Source organism: Diabrotica virgifera, chromosome 4, assembly GCF_917563875.1.
Source record: "Diabrotica virgifera virgifera chromosome 4, PGI_DIABVI_V3a".
NCBI classification, from domain to species: Eukaryota; Metazoa; Arthropoda; class Insecta; order Coleoptera; family Chrysomelidae; genus Diabrotica; species Diabrotica virgifera.
In genome coordinates, this window is record NC_065446.1 from 262,613,591 (window position 1) to 262,633,433 (window position 19,843).

General features: G+C 32.5%; 1 protein-coding gene across 1 annotated transcript in view; it reads left to right on the forward strand.

Moving 5' to 3' along the window:
- The first annotated feature begins 389 nt into the window (after positions 1 to 389).
- The window catches only part of LOC114325519 (zinc transporter ZIP13 homolog), a 68,584-nt gene continuing 49,130 nt past the window's right edge, over positions 390 to 19,843 (forward strand). Inside the window, exon 1 of the mRNA XM_028273595.2 lies at positions 390 to 852. Within this exon, the coding sequence (XP_028129396.1) occupies positions 627 to 852 (226 nt within the window). The 5' untranslated portion in view covers positions 390 to 626. The remainder of the gene's footprint in view (positions 853 to 19,843) is intronic.

Sequence of the window (19,843 nt, forward strand, 5' to 3'; positions counted from 1 at the left end):
AAGAAGTTTGAGTAAACATTTGCCCAACTGTGTAAATATCGAAGAGAAATCTAAAATAATAACAAAATAGCGAAATCCGTTAATCTGTTCACGAAAAAATCAACTATCAAAATGAGCATAATTTTCTATATCCCTAATTTATGCCTCGCAGTATAAAAAAGTATATTGCCTATAATTAAAAAAAAATCAAATACCTACGACCTACCTGGATTTGTCACAGTCCCGAACAAGGTGTTTTTTTTTGCTTTTTTCCTTATTTAATAATTATGAAGTTTATCTGTTTTCTCATAAGATTTGGCAAATTCGCTTTGCTCAACCCGTTCACCGTGGTGGAAAAGACTCGATCCGCGGCTTGTTCACGCTCCTAACCAGATGATCGTCTTCAAAGTAGAGGGGATGTATCCGTCAAAAACACGCTTCTATATCAACGCGGAAAAAAATATTATAAATGTAGTAAAAGTGTGATACGATGAGTGCTCAATAACGAGTGTGTGCTAATCTTATATTTCGAACGTAACATCTCAACCGGCTCAATCTCAGTGTAGATTAGTCGGTCTGGAAAACAATAAATCCAAACAACAAAAGCGGCAAAAATCCGTGTCAAGTATTTTATCAACAACTGAACAATGTCACTGCTTGCAAACGCTTTCATCTGTGCTACAGACATTAACAGCACAAATTATGACGATTCCTATCAGGAAATAGTTAAAGACTTAGTGCCAGACTGGGTTTGTGCTCTGGAATATGTTCCCTGGTGCTGGGCCATCTTTGGATCTCTCCTTGTTGGACTTAGCGGGGTTTTGCCTCTCCTTGTCATACCCATTGATCATTCGGAGAACTTGAAACAAGGAGGTTAGATTTTTTATTTATTTTGTTATTATACGTAATATTTGTTGTTGTTTACTGTGTATCTTTGATTTTTAATTATTTTTTGTGCATATTTAAAATTTGACAGTAAACATGGGTTACTGCTTTCTTCCGTCTATATTTTTTGCGGTTGTAAACAAACAGACGTAAACATAAACAATGGAACTTGTGCATAAAAAACAAAGAAATATTCAAAAATAAAACATAAAATTAGCTTTAGTTAATAAATTATTTAAATTATCGACAATTTTTAAGTAATTTCGTGCTTTTCAACAAAATAATGTGATGATATTATCTTTAATTTTACATAAAGTACTTATGCTGATAATTTTAAATTTACATACAATTTTAATTTAAGATTACGTTAGTATCATAACAATATGGCTTTACATTCAATGTAAAGAAGATTAAATTGATGATTGCTTCTGTACTATTAACAATAGTCTCCAATCTCCTAAATGAGCAATAAGTGTATTGTATATTGTATGTACCTACTCATGTAGTAAATGGTAATGAATGAAAGAAATGACTACACAAAAGGCAAAGGATTCACAATAAGAACTTAAAAGGAGAAAATATAAGGATAAGAAACAGGAGGAAGTTGGAATTAAAAGCTAACACAAATTGTACAGTTGCTGTCAAGTTATTGCAGAAAACCTTAATCTTACGCTTATTACAAAGTTATTTGTATTTGAGTGGTGTGATTAAGTTTCTGGCACAGGTAAAAAGTATTTATTTCCCATTCTGTGCAACATCATTTCATTCGTAGTATGATCACTCCATAGCTTCGGTCCATCAGCATAAGCTTCCAGCTTTCTCGTTCAGTATGTTTACCTATTGAAACTTAACAACACTATTCAAATACAAATGACTTTGTAATATGATTAAGATTAAGGTATCCTGAAATAACTTGATGGGAACTGTACTTCAATACACTTAGCATCTGTATAGACTTTATTATCTGCTTTCTATTCTGTTTTGAATTGTTTTCTCACTATATTTAGTTGTCTAATGCTTCTTTTCTATATACCTACTCCTAATGTTTGTTTTTTAACCAGGAGGAGTAAACTAAAAAGACAGATTCATACCCAAGAAAGTCACTAGAAACATCACCAAATACATCTTCTTTTTGGTTGATCATGTCGGCCTTCGGCGACAATCCATAAATATTATATTATTACGTCACTAAAGAGTTCTAAAAACAACTGCTTTTTGTATAAAAGCAGACTACAAATCTAAAAATTAAAAGAATAACGCAGAAAACACAAAAAATCGCCGAAATAACTTAATTAACCTATAAAATGCCAAACTGTCAAAATTTGATAAATGTCATTAGTATCAAAATTTTATAAGGGTGGAGTAAACTTGTCTACGGTTGGACCAATTACAAACAAGCATTACAGTGCGGTAAATTTGAATTGCTCCTCCTGGTTTAAAAACAAACATTAGGTGTTTTATATAGGTTTAGTTTATCCACCCTTCGTTGATATAATTTGTTATTGATATAAAGGTAGAGTTGGTGCAAAACCATATGAACCTTAAAAATAAATATAACTGAAAAAGATGAATCGTAAAAGCATTTGACTATTTTAATTTCATACTGAATTGCACGACAGGGTCTGATCTGTACCCTGATGTTTTCAGTTATGTTGGATACCCTTAACCGAAAATGTCTCATCTTGTCTATGGGACTTCCTTTAATATATATTTCTTATTACCTCTGATTCTCCGTATCCGACAAGCTATCAACACCTAATCCTAAACTGACTGGTCAGTTACAGTTTCGAATCAGATGACACTTGTCCGTTAATGTCTCATCTTGTCTATGGGACTTCCTTTAATATATATATTCTTATTCTCTCTGATTCTCCGTATCCGACAAGCTAGCAACACCTAATCCTAAACTGACTGGTCAGTTACAGTTTCAAATCAGATGACACTTGTCCGTTCATGCTGCTAAGTTGTTGTTATTGTAAGCTATGGCTAATTCCTCGAAATAATTGTTTTGGCCAAAGATTTTAAAAAAACTGTTATGAAGTAGCATGAGATTTTTATAGTATGGTATAGTCAGTATATGGTATAGTATATGGTATAGAGGTATAGTCGGTTCGCTAAACTCAGACACAACTGGCTAGTGATTTTAGTAAGTAATTTTGCCAATTTGGTAAAATTTACAAAAAAATAATTACTAAATATTTAAGAATTACTAAATAGTTAGTAATTTTGCCAATTTTGGCAAAATTGACAAAAAACGAAAAAATTACGTACTAAAATCACTAGCCAGTTGTGTCTGAGTTTAGCAAACCAACTATAGCAGTGTATTTTCATAGGAACTACATCGAATTGCAGTGCCACACTTGCGGCGGAGTTAAAGGTGACAGTGTCTGAAAGTCATAAAAAATGTGTTAATAGTCCAGTCAGGATGCTGCCCCAAATTTTATTATTCTAACCCTTAAAAGGGGATTTTTTTTATAGCCTATTTTCTATTCGAATTGTCGAATAAAGGCCTCTCCCATTTCTTACCATTGATCCCTGTTGTGTGTGAGGCGTTTCCACATTGGTCCTGCGACTCTTTTGATGTCGTCGCTCCAGCGCATTTGAGGTCTTCCTCTTGGTCTCTTCGCTTTGTATGATCGCCAGTTACCAACTTCTTTGCCCCATCTACTTTTTTCTTTTTGCTCCATCTCCTAAGAGGGGATAATAGAAGGTTATATTTAAATTTGCGAGTGAATTATGCCGTTGCGTTAGGCACCATTTTGAATTTAAATGAGAATTTAAAGTTTTGCTCAATATCTCCGCCATTTTCAATTTTTCGATAAAAATGGTAAGAACTGAAATTGTTGCAAACACGATTTCCTACAATTTCTTTCATAGAAATTTTTCATGTGATCAATATTATCCGAGTTAAGAGGTAAGGAAAAATAGAGGAATGGAGGGAAGCATATTATTCAGTTATCTCGTATCTTGTAAAATGCAGAAAATTATAATTTTGATCTGTTTTATTTTTTTGTTAAAATACATATTTGGGGTCGTACATCCACAGAGAACGACAGTTCTCACCAGTGGCGCACAACACTCCTACAAGCGACACTATATATACACGAAATTTTCGATTTTCTAAACCTGACTGAATTGAAAATTGGGCCAAATCCCATCTTAAAGTTTAGGAAAAGACTCGTCCATCCATATGTTGCCTCTCCATTTTGGTCCAAGGGTGTGGATTTTACGGCCCTTCCCATTTAAAGCCTGTTTTTCGTTCTCGTCCCCAAAACTCCCAAAAATTTCAAAAATTTAAGCCGGACCTTTGCGGCTTCTGATAGCACAGATCATTACCTTTCCAACGCATGTTTAATTTTGAAAATCGGTTATACCATTCAAAAGTTATCGAGCTCAGAAATATGACTCAACTTTTATTTAAAAAATGGAAAATGTTTGTGGATATGTATGTATGTATGTATGTATGTATGTGTGTGGAAAAGTTACACCGATCTGAATTTTTTTTTCTGTGTTTCAAGAAGGTGTGAGGGCCGATTCAGAACCGGTCTAATTTTTGACTTCTGACTACCCGTAAGCCAGCTAGAGGACTAGGTAGATACAAAATAGCATATTTTTTGGGCGTATATATCTTGGGTTCAAGGAAAGACAGGAAAACCGCAAATACACCAAATCAATAGGGTTGAGTTAAGCTTTCAAGTGGCGCCTAAGCGATCAAGCTGAGACATACACACTGCTCGCCATAGCCAAAAAACTGAAAAATTAAACTTTGAAAATTTTGGTTTTTCGACAATTACTCAAAATTTCAACCTACGAATTGCGCCAATAACTGAGCGTTTGTAGAAGGACTCAGGACGCGTCTAACGGTGTATACCTCATATCTGGGAAAATTCGATTTTTTAAGTTATAGGCTTCATAAGTATAATCAACTCTATTTCTTATGGGAAAAACGGTTTTTCAAGCTCAATAATTCCTGTAATACGTTCAGTTATCATACTCGATCTTGGATGCTGGTCAGATACTACTTGTCAATACGTTTCAAATTCATGTTTAGTGATCAACATCAGATAAACCGTTCAGAAGTTATAGAGCTCCAAAAGTATAATTAGTCCAGGTACTGAAATTTTTCACTTCGCAATTTTTACAGAATGGATAGATTTGCTTGAAAATTTGACAATAAGTAGTGGATAGTCCAAGGATCAAAATCTATATGATGCCGAAAGACGCTTTTACCATGGGGTGGTTGCCACCTCATCTCGAGGGTGGAAATTTTTTATTATATTTTGACCGCAAATGCTGGTAAAAATATTAATTATAAGCAAAAAATGTTCATTATACATTTTTTTAATAAAATTAATAGTTTTCGATATTGGTTATCGAAGCTGTTAGTTTTATATCGAAAAAATTACCAGAGAACGGCAGTTCTCGCCAGTGGCGCAGAAATACACCCCCCTACACGCGACACTATTATATACACGAAATTTTCAATTTTCTAAATCTGACTGAATTGAAAATTGTACCAACTCCCATCTTCAAGTTCAGAAAAAGACTCACCCATTCATATGTCAACCATCCATTTTGGTCCAGGGGTGATCCAAGATTTTACGGCCCTTCCTATTTAGGTCTGTTTTTCGTTCTGGCCCCCAAAACTCCCAAAAACTTCAAAAATTTAAGTCCGACCTTTGCGGCTTCTAACAGTACTGATCATTACCTTTCCAACGCATGTCTAATTTCGAAAATCGGTTATACCATTCAAAAGTTATAGAGCTTGGAAATGTGACTTAATTTTTATTTAAAAAAGGGAAAATGTTTGTGGATATATATGTACCTATGTGTGTTTGAAAGTTAAACCGATTTGATATTTTTCCTCTGTGTTTGAAGAGGGGGTCAGGGCCGATTTAGAACCGGTGTAGTTTGTGACTTTTGACCACCCATAAGCCAGCTATAGGACTTGGTAGGTACAAAACGGCATATGTTTTGGGGGTATATATATTCGGATCAAGAAGAGCCAGGAGAACCGCAAATACATCAAATTAATAGTGTTGACTAAGGGCCGGTTGTTCGAACGCTAATCAACAATGATCATTATCAAATAATTAATTACTGTCAATGTCAATTGTTAAAACATAATTAATTACAATTCTGAGACTATAATCAATTAAAATAACAATAATTATTAACATAATTAATAATAAATCTCATCATTGTTATTAATTATGTTTTCAGCAACCCAAACAAAGTTGACATTGACAGTTTTGGTGACATTAATTAAATATTTAATAATGATCATTGTTGATTAGCGTTCGAACAACCGGCCCTTATTAAGCTTTCAAATGGTGTCTAAGCCGTCAGAATCAGACATACACACGGCTCAGTATAGCCGAAAAACTGAAAAACTAAACTTTGAAAATTTTGGTTTTTCGACAATTACTCAACATTTCAACCAACAAATTGCGCCAATAACTTAGCGTTTATAGAAGTACTCCAGACGAATTTAACGGTGTATACCTCATATCCCGGAAAATTTGAATTTTTTAAGGTTATAGGCTTCATAAGTATGATAAAATCTATTTCCTGTGGGAAAAACGGTTTCTCAAGCTCAATAATTCCTGTAATAGCTTCCATTTTCATACTTGACCTTAGATCCTTCAGATACTACTGGTCAATACGTTTCAAACTCATGTTTACTGATCAAAATCGGTTAAGCCGTTTAGAAGTTTTTAAGCTACAAAAGTATAATCCAATTAACGATTATTCCCGAAATGGTTTATGTAGTTGTAGTGGTTACGACGCTAAATTTGATCTGGCAACGGGCAATCCGACTTCATTTACCGGCCATCTTAATTTTTTTTTCAATCTATTTCGAATAAAAAAAAATCTAGTGTACATTCGATGGACACTAGATCATTTGGGAGATAATGCAACAAAGGTGACCATTTATAAAGCTTGACGTGTAATAGAGGAACATTGCATTCAACTTCATACATTTAATTTATAAATAACTTTGAAAAACTCCTGATACAAGAATAAAAAACCGCTAAACGCCGTAAAAATGAGTGGCGCATAAAATATTCCAGCTACAAAAGATCTGATATGAATATTACGTGGCGCGAAAATGGATTTTCATTTGATGCAAAACAAAATTCTAGTTTTATTTTAAAAGATTTTTCCATAATATTTGCTAAATTTGAAGTAAACGCGCCACAAAATAGTTTCAAAATTCAAACTGTATCAAAGTTACTCTTTTGTGGCGCGTTTACTTCAAATTTAGCAAATATTATGGAAAAATCTTTTAAAATAAAACTAGAATTTTGTTTTGCATCAAATGAAAATCCATTTTCGCGCCACGTAATATTCATATCAGATCTTTTGTAGCTGGAATATTTTATGCGCCACTCATTTTTACGGCGTTTAGCGGTTTTTTATTCTTGTATACATATACAGTAAAGGCGTGAGCGTAGATCTTGTGGGGATTAGTTTTAGGAATTGATTTTATTCAATAGTTGGCTACTCTCAATTTTTCGACGAAGTGATAAGGACTTAAATTTTTGCAATTGTGATTTGATTTTTTTTCCGATACTTATGTAGTGGCTATTTTAATCCAATAGTTATCTACTTTTCATAAAAACATAGTTTAATTTTTAGCTTTTTATGGAATATTTGACAGTCTTTTAAAATATTTAAAAATTCTTGTTTTTACTTGCAGTTTACTGTGTTTTGATAAATTAAAAGACATTTTAACAACGAATATGATATTTACCACATTTAACACATTGAATAAGTTTATTTTTTTAAATACTAATATCTTAAATTAAAATGACAAAAATATTTGCTTAAAGTTTATACAGGATGTCCAGAAACTCTACCGACAAACGAATACAGGAGATTCCTCAGATAATTTTAAGACAATTAAACCCAATTCACTCAGTCCGAAAACGCTTCCTAAGGGAGCTAGAGCTATTTGAAGGTGGCGTCTGGTAATTAGTTTTTCTTAAATCCCTCCGGAACGATTCTATTTAAAAAAACAAAAATTGGTATGCGTATTTATCTTTCAGAGATAAATCGATTCTATCCATTGCAAATTTCTAGTACCGGTCATAGGCGTCCTTTTTGGGTAGGGCAACTGTTACTTTATCGCATAACTTTTTTGTCTTTAACTTTTATGCATTTTTAATTCTGGATAATTAAATTGTGAGGTATTCTTGTACTAAAAGGTACACTTGTTTTAAGTCGATAGGATACACCGTTTTCTAAAAATATCAATTTAAAAATTTTTGGTTTTTTAAATTTCAAAAAAAAATTAAAAAGAAAACTATTTAGAAAAACGAAAACTTGTACGTTTAATTATATTCCAGAGATGAATCGATTTCATTAATTGCGAATTTCTAGTATCAGTCATATTCATCGGTTTTGGGTAGGTTAACGGTTATTTTATTGAATAACTTTTTTGTCTTTAATGTTTAAGCATTTTTGACACTAGATTAATAAATTATGAGGTATTCTCCTAGTAAAAGTTACTCTTGCTTTAAGTTGGTAAAACACTTACACCATTTTTTTTGAAAAATGTTTTTCAAATTGAAGAGACGAAAAATTTTCAAATCGAATTTTCTAGAAAACGGTGTGTCCTACCGACTTAAATCAAGAGTACCAGTTAGTACTAGCATACCTCACAATTTAATAATCCAAAGTGAAAAATGCTTAAAATTTAAAGACAAAAAAGTTATGCGATAAAATAACTGTTACCCTACCCAAAACGGACGCCTATGACCGGTACTATAAATTCGCAATGGATGGAATTGATTTATCTCTGGAAGATAAATATGCGTACCAATTTTTGTTTTTCTAACTAGAAGCGTTCTGGAGGTATTTAAGAAAAACTAATTACAAGACGCCATCTTCAAAGAGCTCTAGCTCCCTTAGGAAGCATTTTCGGACTAGGTGAATTTGGTTAAATTGTCTTAAAACTACCTGAGGAATCTCCTGTCTTCGTTTGTCGGTAGAGTTTCTGGACACCCTGTATAATCTTCTGTAAGATGACTTTTCCATTTGTGTTAAAATGTATGAATTTTGTGGTTAAGGGTTAAGAACCATACTGAACTGAACTTATCAATCCACCATCGTAAAATAACAGTCGGTTCTATTCATTTCATTGACGATTACCTTAATTAGAAGCGTACAGCGGAACAAAACCGAAGATACAGTTCAATCACTCAATTAAGTGTTATTTTCTTAGAAAGTTTCTTAATATTTTTTTGTAATTATACGTTTACTGGAAGAAAAATCGTGAAAATAAAGGTTTTTATCTTGGCTGTAATTACTAAAATCTTCAATGTATTATTATTTGTTTGTAGTTGATTAGCAGTTGTTTTTAATCCAAAATTTTCTCCAAAGAAACAATTAATTTTCTTTAAAGTCCTATGTTAAGCAACTTGAGTAGGTATTATTCAATGAAGGCGTTGCTAATGTAGAATATTATTAGAATAAGTGTACTGAGCACTCAAGAGACCATATTTGTGCAAAAATATTGCATGGCCCTTATTTATAGAACCACGTACAAGATAGTCTGATAAGTAACCTCCTTTGAAATGAAAATCCTCCTTTGGAAAAACATGTTTTTCCTAAAAATTTTGTGATTTTATTTGATAGTCCTTCTTTTTAGCACAATACAACGGTTCCAGCAATTTTCCAACTTCTTTATGCCTCTCGAATAATACGATTCTGGAAACTCTGCAAAATAGGTGTTTGTTTCGTCAATTATCTCTTCGTTTGAGCTAAATCTTTTATTAATGAACATATCTTCAGATTTAGGAACACGTAATAATCGGAAGGAATCAAATCAGGAGAATAAGCCGGATAAGAAAGTAATTCGAAGCCCAACTCTTGAATTTTTACCATTTTTCATAACGCGAAGAACATTCATAAGTCATAAACCTACTGAATGCGCCAAGTATGAATGTTCTTGGGAAAAATACTGTTTTAAAAACTGAACTCGCAAGTTAAAAGCTTTTATTTCGATTAACAAAGATTTTAGCTACAATTCGTTTACAATAAAATCAGACTTTAATTAGAGATTTTAACACATTTTAGAGATTCAAACACTGATGATGGATTTCTTAATCCGAAAACGTTTTGTCTTAATGTGACCCTTATTTAGGGTATTTTAAAATATACCTTTTACAAAAACCTGGTATTTTTTTGAGATTTTAATCAGACTGAAAAATATTGACTTTTACATGGTCTTTTATAATTTTATAATTGCTGATCTTGCTGTTCCAGTACGTCGCAATTAAGTCCAGAATGTTCAACGGCGACGGCGGTAGACCTCGTATTGAAATCGTGTGGTAAAATATACTGGATGGTAGCGGTCATTGTACTATCACTCGTGTGAGTCCGTGCGGTTAGTCTTGGAGAAACGAACACTTTTTCTTTTTCGTTTGGAGCCGTTTCTCATTGAGTTCCTGCTTTAGTTTATCCAATAATGCACAGTAATATTGGCTATTGATAGTTTTACCTTTTCGAGGTAGTCAATTAAAATTATGCCTTTGCAATCCCAAAATACAGTGGCCATGACCTTTCCGTTCCGACCTATTGATCGACTCTTGGCCTTTTCGGAGCACTTTTGCCGACTTCAGTCCACTGCTGTGCGTTCTTTCTGTTCTCTGGTGTGTAGTAGCGGATCCCGGTTTCGTTAACGGTTACCAATTGATACCAAAAGTCCGACGGATTGCGCTTCATAAGGTCCAAACACTGCTGAGAAGTGGTCACACGACGATGTTTTTGTTCAATGGTCAACAAACGCAGTACCTTGGAAGGATAATTTTTTCATATTCAAAACTTGTTCAGAATATTACTTGTGCTCTCCTTAAGCCGGACTCAAACGACTCGTGTACTTCGCAAGTACAGAATTATTCGCATACTTGGAAAGTATACGAGTGTGCGATTGCAATGACAAACAGGGCACTCACACGACGCGACGTGTACAATGTACAAGTACGCGAGCGTAAACATTTGGCTTAACGACATTGACAAATGAATCAGTGGCATTGATTACTAATAAATAGACCAGGACATTTATGAAAAAATAAATCGATATTTAAATACAGCACGTAGAAAGTTACAACTTACTTCATTGTGTTCAGGATGACACCAGTAAAAAGTCAACAATAGAAACATGGCTCGAAATGCATAGTTGCATTTTAAAGTGCATGATATGCATCCAAAAGTGCATAAACATGTCAAAATAAGTGTACTTGAGGACGAATACGCCATCAGAACTGACCATCGGGTCACCTGGTGTCCAGGTTCACTGCTAAGGCACGTCATCTAGAGTTTAGAGGGTTTTCGTCACTAAATTTATGCAAACATATTACTCGGGAGTTTTTGGGGTAGCTGAGCAAAAATACGCCATCAAAACCGACCCCCCGTTGCACCTGATGCCCAAAAACCCTCCAAACTCCTGAAAATAACATGCCTTAGCATTGTGTACCAGGTGGTCGGTTCTGATGGCGTATACGTATTCAGCGACCCCAAAAACCGCAAAAAATGTTACAAAAGATAGAAAGTTATAGAAATATAGTAAATAAATGTAAATGTGGAGAATAAAGGAAAGGTCGGTACAATATTTTATTTGTTAAAGATCATTTAAATTATCTAAATAATTGAGTATCATGTAGCTAATGTTCATTTGCATTGAATATTTACAGAACAGAAGGAAAAAAAGGATAAAAAGAGAAAAAGCAGAATATAAAAAAATAAAATTATTGGATTTAAAAATAAAACTAATAGGCCTGGATCCCGCGCCCCAAAAAAAGTTTATTAATAGCAAGCTGAAAATTTGGTAATAGCTTAATGGTGTCTAGTCGGACAAACTTTGATGTACGGGAACACTGGAACAGGGAAACTTTTAATTATTGTGGAACAGTTTAAAAATTTGGAAAGTCAGATTACGAAAACATCCATGTATTTTGTCAGACAGAACATCCAATTGATTTGTTACCCTTTCATTAAACTCTCATGCAAAATCAGACTGCTATTACTAACCAACATGATTCCTGTCATTTGACATGTTCTTCGTGTTCCACTCATTAAAATGCCCAGTTGGTGATAAACACCAAACACCAGTCTGATATTTGCATGAAATGGTAACAAATCAATTGAAAGTTCTGTCTGACAAAATATGTGGAACGTTTTCGTGGAACGTGTTCGTAGTCTCGACGTTCCAAATCTTTAACTTGTTCCACAATTAGAACTTCCAGTGTTCCCACACATCAAAGTTTGTCCAACTAGACACCGTTAAGCTATTAACAAATTTTCAGCTTGCTATTAATCAACTTTTTTTTGGTACGTGGGATCCAGGTATATAAAAAAAATGGAATAAACTACAATAAATAAAAAGTTTAATACATTCATTTTGCTTTTATTAATAAATATATTTACAATCTACCAGTGTTCATTTATTAACATTTATTATTTAGTGTTATATTTTCTGAAATATTTTTATTATTTTTTATCGGTTGTAATATTCATCGTTTGCTTCATCTTCAGTTTTATTCACAGGAAAATTGTCATCCATATCAATGTCAATATTATGAAGCACTCTAGTTGCAACAATCACAGTCATGTTGTCTAATTTTGTAGTCTCATTTCTAAGCCGAGTATAGGAAATCTTCATTTCCACAATCCATATTGCTGTTCTACTACATTCCTTGTTCGTCATTGTCACCAACCAATATGTAATGGCCAAAGATACCACTTTCAAAATTCAGGGGCTAGGGTCACACAAACATAACTACATTAAACTTCTTATTTAAGATTCACACGAACGTATGTCCACCTGCTTTAGTTCTGATTTGCACATGGTTACTTAGGTACATATAACGTTCAGTTACCGTAACCCTAATATTTCTGTAGACGAAAATAAAACAAAATGTAGCTATGTTTGTGTGATTCTAAGCCCCTGAATTATGCTTCAACCTACTATTATTAAAATTGTCTTATTTGATGGCCACAGTACAACAATATCTCTAATTTTAAATTTTGCATCACTGACTGGACATTCAATGCAAAAAATGATTTTCTGGACCTGAAAATTTCTGCATCCTGAACACCTGCAGAATCTATTTTAATTAAAGTATAACCCATTGCACTCATTATTATAGGGAATACAGCAATCTTGTAAGAATCTTCAACAGCTTTCCAGCTCTTGATGATTCTTGCACTTGTAAAGGATACTATTTTTATAATTCTACTTGCTGAACCTCTGGACACTGCCTTAAAATCAGCTACATTTAATTGCATACTTCCTGATGCATAAAATCCAACAGAATTTGTTGCATGGGAGCAACTAAAACTCTAAAATAAATAAACAGCATTGTTTTTACTTTATATCAACAAATTTTTAGTCACTTACCTAATAGTGAAAGTTATTTGGTTTTCTATTTAAGAAGGCACAAAACTGTTTGTTTTCAACCTAAATCTTTGATAAAAATCCAGATCATCATAATAATATTATTATTGTTCAAAACAGTTTGTTCTTAATCTGTTCTGGTTCATTTTTGGTCTTCTGAATACAATAAATTTCTTGAACTAGACGTTTAAAAATTATACATAATTGTGTTTTTAAAGTACAATTAATTAATCCTAGTAATAATATAATATATTATTATTGACTGTGTTAACCTTAAAAGTTAAATACAAAAACAACAAAACATGAAAACAAATACATACTATGAAAACAACTGTTTCCTTTTCAACTCAACAAAATAGGTTATGTACCCTTTAAAGGAGGGCAAGTCTCTAGGTGGTGTATTTAAAAATCGATTTATTCCGGTGTTTTTAGTGCTAAATGCACTGGTCTAAATGAATAGTCGCAGTAAATGCCAATTATTTATACATTTCGTTTGACCGCCTCTGCAAGTATGGACAAGTATGTACTTCGCAAGTGTTCGAATAATCGTGATCCCTTTGACTCGGGTCTTTTTTACCGACAACAGTTGGAAGACGAACGAGTGGCAACGAGTGACAAATAATTGTACGAGTAACCCACTCAGACGACATGGCAAGTATACGCAAGTGACGATTATTCGCCAAGTACACGAGTCGTTTGAGTCCGGCTTTACTAATTCTTGTGGACTCCGCCAATTGACACTGCTTCACATTTTTCCATGTAACTGAATTTGATAGTGGAGTCTGAAGTGATAGTCCTAAAATATTTATCTAGCTTTTCTTTTGTCTCCTTCGCCGTTTCATTTCCCAAATAAAGAGAGACGGAAACTCCTTTTTCTCCATATTAGTGCAGTCACTGAAGGTGGATATGAGCTATTACCTCCCATTTCATTGAACCTCCATAGATTTGCATAAAAATTGGTGAGTGGTTAGAGGATATCTCAAGGAACAAAAGTGACATAATACCAACTTGCGCTTTTACCCTTGGGGTGGATGCCACCCCTCCTCGGGGGTGAAAATTATTTTATTAAAAATAACTCCACGATTCGATGAGGGACAAATTATAAGCAAAATTTGTTAAATAAAGTTTAAAATAAATCAAAACTTTTTGAATTATTAAAGATCAAAGATTTTAATTTTTCGTGAGAAAAATGCATGTTTTTAACCGATTTTTCATAAATAACTCAAAAACTATAAGTTTTTAAAAAAAAGTTGTTATTATCAAAATTAAGGCTAATAAAAAATCAAATAAGCTCCTTACTAGAAAAACCTTTCAGTGTTAACTAAAAGTGAGTTATAGGTAATTGAATGTATATTTCTTTCGTCGAGTACCCAAATCTAAGTATTCAAGCTTAAATATCGGGAAAATGATGCATTTTATAACATAAACTTATTAAACATTTGTCAAAGTTCTTAGAAATATCTATCAAATAAGCCCTCGAACAAGTTAATAGCATTAAAATTAATGCAGTAAAAATGTTTCAAAATTTATCTTTTAAAAATTTTCCCAAAAAATGTTATTGTTTTTTGTAAATAATTCCGTTAATTTTTAAGATATCAGATTCACCTAAAAACTAATTAAAAGTTGATTCCAAGGGCTATTAAAAAACGTCGAATTTAGTCCTCTTACTTTTTTTAAAAATGAAAGGTTTAATGGCCCCGCTTACATGGTTCTCGCAGCAAAATTGAAATTTTAAACATTTCTATCTCGGTTATTTTTTACTCTACGGAAATAGTAAAATGGGTAAAGTATTTCGAATAAAAAAACTAAAATTTAGTTATATATCATTTTTTACGTATATTGAGTATTTTTGGAGTTATTATCAAAAGAAAATGAAAAGTACGTTAATTTTAAAAATTCTGATTTTTTTAAGTTATATCTCTTTTTTCAAAAATATGCATTCTAAATCGGTCAAACTTGTTGAAATCATTAACTATGTTAACCTAAAGAAATTCTTGTGAGGATTACTACAAATTTTAATTTTTGTGAAAATTGCGTATGTTTTATTTTTCACTTTTTCCTAAAAAAATCGAAAGGGTTATCTTATTTTTATCATAACTTGCTTAATTTTGATGCTATTAACTTCCACTGGAGCTCATTTGATAGGTATTCTGAAGTACTTTGACAAGTGTTTAACAAGTATATCCTATAAAATGCATCGTTTTCCCGTTATGTAAGCTTGAATACTTAGATTTGAGTACTCGCCGAAAAGAATATACATTCAATTACCCATAACTCACTTTGAAATAACATTCGTTTAGTTCTTTAAGTGGGGAGTGTATTAAATTTTTTATTATCTTTAATTTTGGTAATAACAACTTTTTTACAAAAGCTTATAGTTTTTCAGTAATACGTGAAAAACAGCTTTAAAACATGCATTTTTTTAAGAAAAAATAAAATCTTTGATATTTAATAACTCAAAAAGTATTGATTTATGTTAATAACTTTATATAACAAATTTCGCTTAGAAGAATATTTTTAATAAAAAAAATTACCCACGAGAAGGGGTGGCATCCACCCCAGGGTAAAAGCGCAAGTTGGCATCATGTCATCTTTGTTCCTTGAAGTATCTTCTAACTATTCACCAATTTTCCTGAAAATCGATGAAGGTTAAACGAAATCGGAGGTGAAAACCTTCAGTGACTCCACTAATATGTCAATTTTTCCAAACACGTCAACTTTATTCATATGTCAAAAATATACTAATGGCCGCATCGCGCTAAAATTTTACATTTTACTTTTTATTTCGTTTTTATCAGTCACAGCCTTAAATAATATTGCTAGCAGTTTTGTACAGAATAACAAACAATAAAACATCCTTCTTTGTATTTAAACCAACGCTTCTATATAGAACAACGTCTGGAAGCAATAAATATTAAACTATTCATTTATTTATTGAATACTCTGTGTGAAACAATTCTACAAGAATGAATAGAAATAAAATATTCTATTCTATTTAGTCAGTACATTGTATTTATACTACTTAATAAAAGAAATGGCATTGAAATCCAAACAAAATAAGTGTCAAGATTTATATGATGCGTTAAGAAAGCATAGGAACTCCGATAAAAGTGTACAGTGTACAGTATTCAAATAAAAATAATTAGTTGTACAGTGAATTGAGAGAAAAAAGTACACGGATATTAATGAGCTACATAGTAATATTCGTAACTTTAAATAATCCAGAAATAACATGGAATTAAAAAAAATCACTAAAAAAGGGGGGTCATGAGTTGCGATTGCTACGTTGTTATGAGGGGGCAGCTGTAAATGACGCTTTACAACGGAAGAGGTGGAGGGTATTAAAAACTCCAAAATTTTTACGACGTAGTTTATGGATGTTCCCTTGCTTATCAGACCACTAGATATTTATTGAACAATCCTTGTTTCTGCACTTCGAGTAAAAAATTTAAAGTTTGAACACGGTATACCAGTCAATGCTGTAGTGTAAAGTTATTGCAAGTGAATGATTGTATCAAAAACGAAGTTGTAAAAAACTAACTGACTATTAGAAATTACAAATGTTTTTTCCAAACAAAGCAAAATTCACAACAAAGCAGAAAATATTATTCCATAAATCATCTCTTTTTAATTGTTTCAAGTGACTATGTAAATTCCTTTACTGGAACTTGCACACGATGCTCAAGTTCTCACTCAACAATAACTACGCCGCGATAAGTAATAGTCCTTGGGCCCACAATTAAAAAAATATTACCTCGCTCATTTCAGTCTTCCACTTTTTTCATTCAGCTATTCATGTCGAGTCGGACAACTTTACTATTTCGGAAAATTTTCGAGAGTGGGGTGTTTACAACTGGAGAACCCTTAAAAATTTGTCGGACAATATTACCAATTAATTGTATTAATTGTAAATATTTTTATCAAACAATCCTGCAAATATTAGCTGTGAGGGTATAAATTTTATGACTCTGTATGATTCGTGCGCCCCCGTATGGGGGCACATTATAAATGATGATTTTTTTGCAGGATTGTTTAATAAAAGGGACTTCATTAAGTTGGAGAGTCCGAGAAGTTAGCCACATTAGATTTTCATTTTCAAGTACTTAGAATTAAACTGGTAATATTGTCTAACAAATTTTTAAGAGTACTCCAGTTGTCGGACGCACCCAAGTTTAGAATCCTCTATATTTACAAATCGCCCCCTCCCGAAAATTTTCCGAAATAGAAAAGTTGTCCGACTCGATATGAATAACTGAATAAAAAAAGTCTAATGAGGGAGGTAATTATTTTTTTTAATTGTTGGCCCAGGAACTATACGTGTGATACAATCTGTTCGGCTGAGTTTACCAACAAACAATGCGTAGCAAGTACTACAGCGATATCGCAGGCAGTGTGCAGCGCAAACGATCGTGTGCAACAGTTCACAGAGTTCAATCTGTGTTTTAAAAAATAACGCTATACGCTATAATGCTTGGTTGCCGATGCATAATTTTTATGAAATTACTTAGATACTACATACTTTAGAAATCACTTCGTGACATAAGTTGCATCTCTCGTGTATTACATGGAAAGCTGGAAGTAGGTGTGGGTTATTAAGGGTGTCAATGTGTATTTGTATAAATAGAGTATAGATTATAAACTTACGTGCATAGAAATCGGCCCACTTAAAAATTATGTCATTTTTGATGTCTCATATTTTCTAAACCTGTTGGCCGATTTAAGTCATTTTTTGAACATGTTATAGCCTGATTCTTGAACAATACCACTGTAATAATATTGTTGCTATACAGGTAAATTTTCATTATATACCGGGTGTACCAATCAAACTGTGTTTTTTTCTCAAAGTTCGCATCACCCTGTGAAATATTCTAGCATTTATAAAATACTTAAATTAAAACCCAACTATAGCCTCAGGTTTTCTTAACATTCTGTTTTTTGATTAATTCGTTTATGTTCGATAATAAAAAAGTTAGGTACTTTAACAACTAGACATGTTCTTCATCAATACACGGTGTTTCTAAATAACTGCGACAAACTTTAAGGGGTAATTCTGCATGAAAAAATAATGACAGTTGGCTTTCTTTATAAGCGTATGTCCGCAAATGTTTCTTTTCCGAAATACGGGATGTTGAATTTTTCTTACAAACTGACGATTTATTTATTGCTTTAAAACCAGTTGAGATATGCAAATGAAATTTGGTAGGTTTTAAGAGATAGTTATTGCGGATTTTTTGACATAAAATTAAGAATTTAATATTTACCATTGGCGCACATACGGGTAATATGATCGGTCATATTACCCGTATGCGCGCCAATGGTGAATATTAAATTCCTAATTTTATGTCAAAAAATCCGCAATAACTATCTCTTAAAACCTACCAAATTTCATTTGCATATATCAACTGGTTTTAAAGCAATAAATAAATCGTCAGTTTGTAAGAAAAAAGAATGTGTGTGTACTTTGTACGCACGTAAGAAGATATTCTTCTATTATATAATAGGTAATTTAAACGAAGTAAATATACTTAAAAGGTTATTTGTACTTATTTTATTTAAAAATCAAACTAACTTTCTTATCTACCACTTTCAAAAAGAAGAATATCTTCAAAAATTATATAATAATATACTTACAATCATAAAATCTATAAAAAAAAATAAAAAATAATAACTTGCTTGTAGCTTGAACCCACTTCACGTCTACCGCGCCGTACGAAAGTTGACGCCATTTCAAACTGCACCAAACTCTCGTATACGTCATGTGGGAATATACACAAACTAAACGTTTACACCATAAATTTATATGAATTTAATAAAATTATTAGTTTGATTTTTGTCGAAATAAAATACAACAAAATATAGAGTAAGAAAACGATATATGAGATGAAGATTTGTAGAAAGTTTGTTCGTAATCCGATTATGTAAATTAAAGCATTGCCTACTAATAGGTAACTACATTATTTTGTTTACATTTTCCAAATAGATAGGTATTGAAACTATTAGGTATTTCCAACTGAAACATTTAGAATTACGTACCTGCGGCTTTTCAAAACTATTTAAAAAGTCACTATAATTATAAATTTGATTTTATTTCTGTCCACACATCAATAAAAACTAATATTATACAATATTTTTGTTTACCGATAACCTCCATATTGAACAAATATTGACAGATCATTTCAAAATTTCAACACCCAATCAGAGCCCGTATAACAACTAATACCATACTGTCGGTGTGCGCATGCGCTGGGATCAATCAAATTTTACCCTCAATCGATTCGCCACTAAAGAAGAATATCTTCAAAAATTCAACATCCCGTATCTCGGAAACGAAACATTTGCTGACAAACGTCTATGAAGCCAACTGTCATTATTTTTTCATGCAGAATTATCCCTTAAAGTTTGTCGCAGTTATTTAGAAACACCGTGTATTGATGAAGAACAAGTCTAGTTGTCAAAGTACCTAACTTTTTTATTTTCGAACATAAACAAATTCATCAAAAAACAGAATGTTAAGAAAACCTGAGGCTATAGTTGGGTTTTAATTTCAGTATTTTATATATGCTAGAATATTCCACA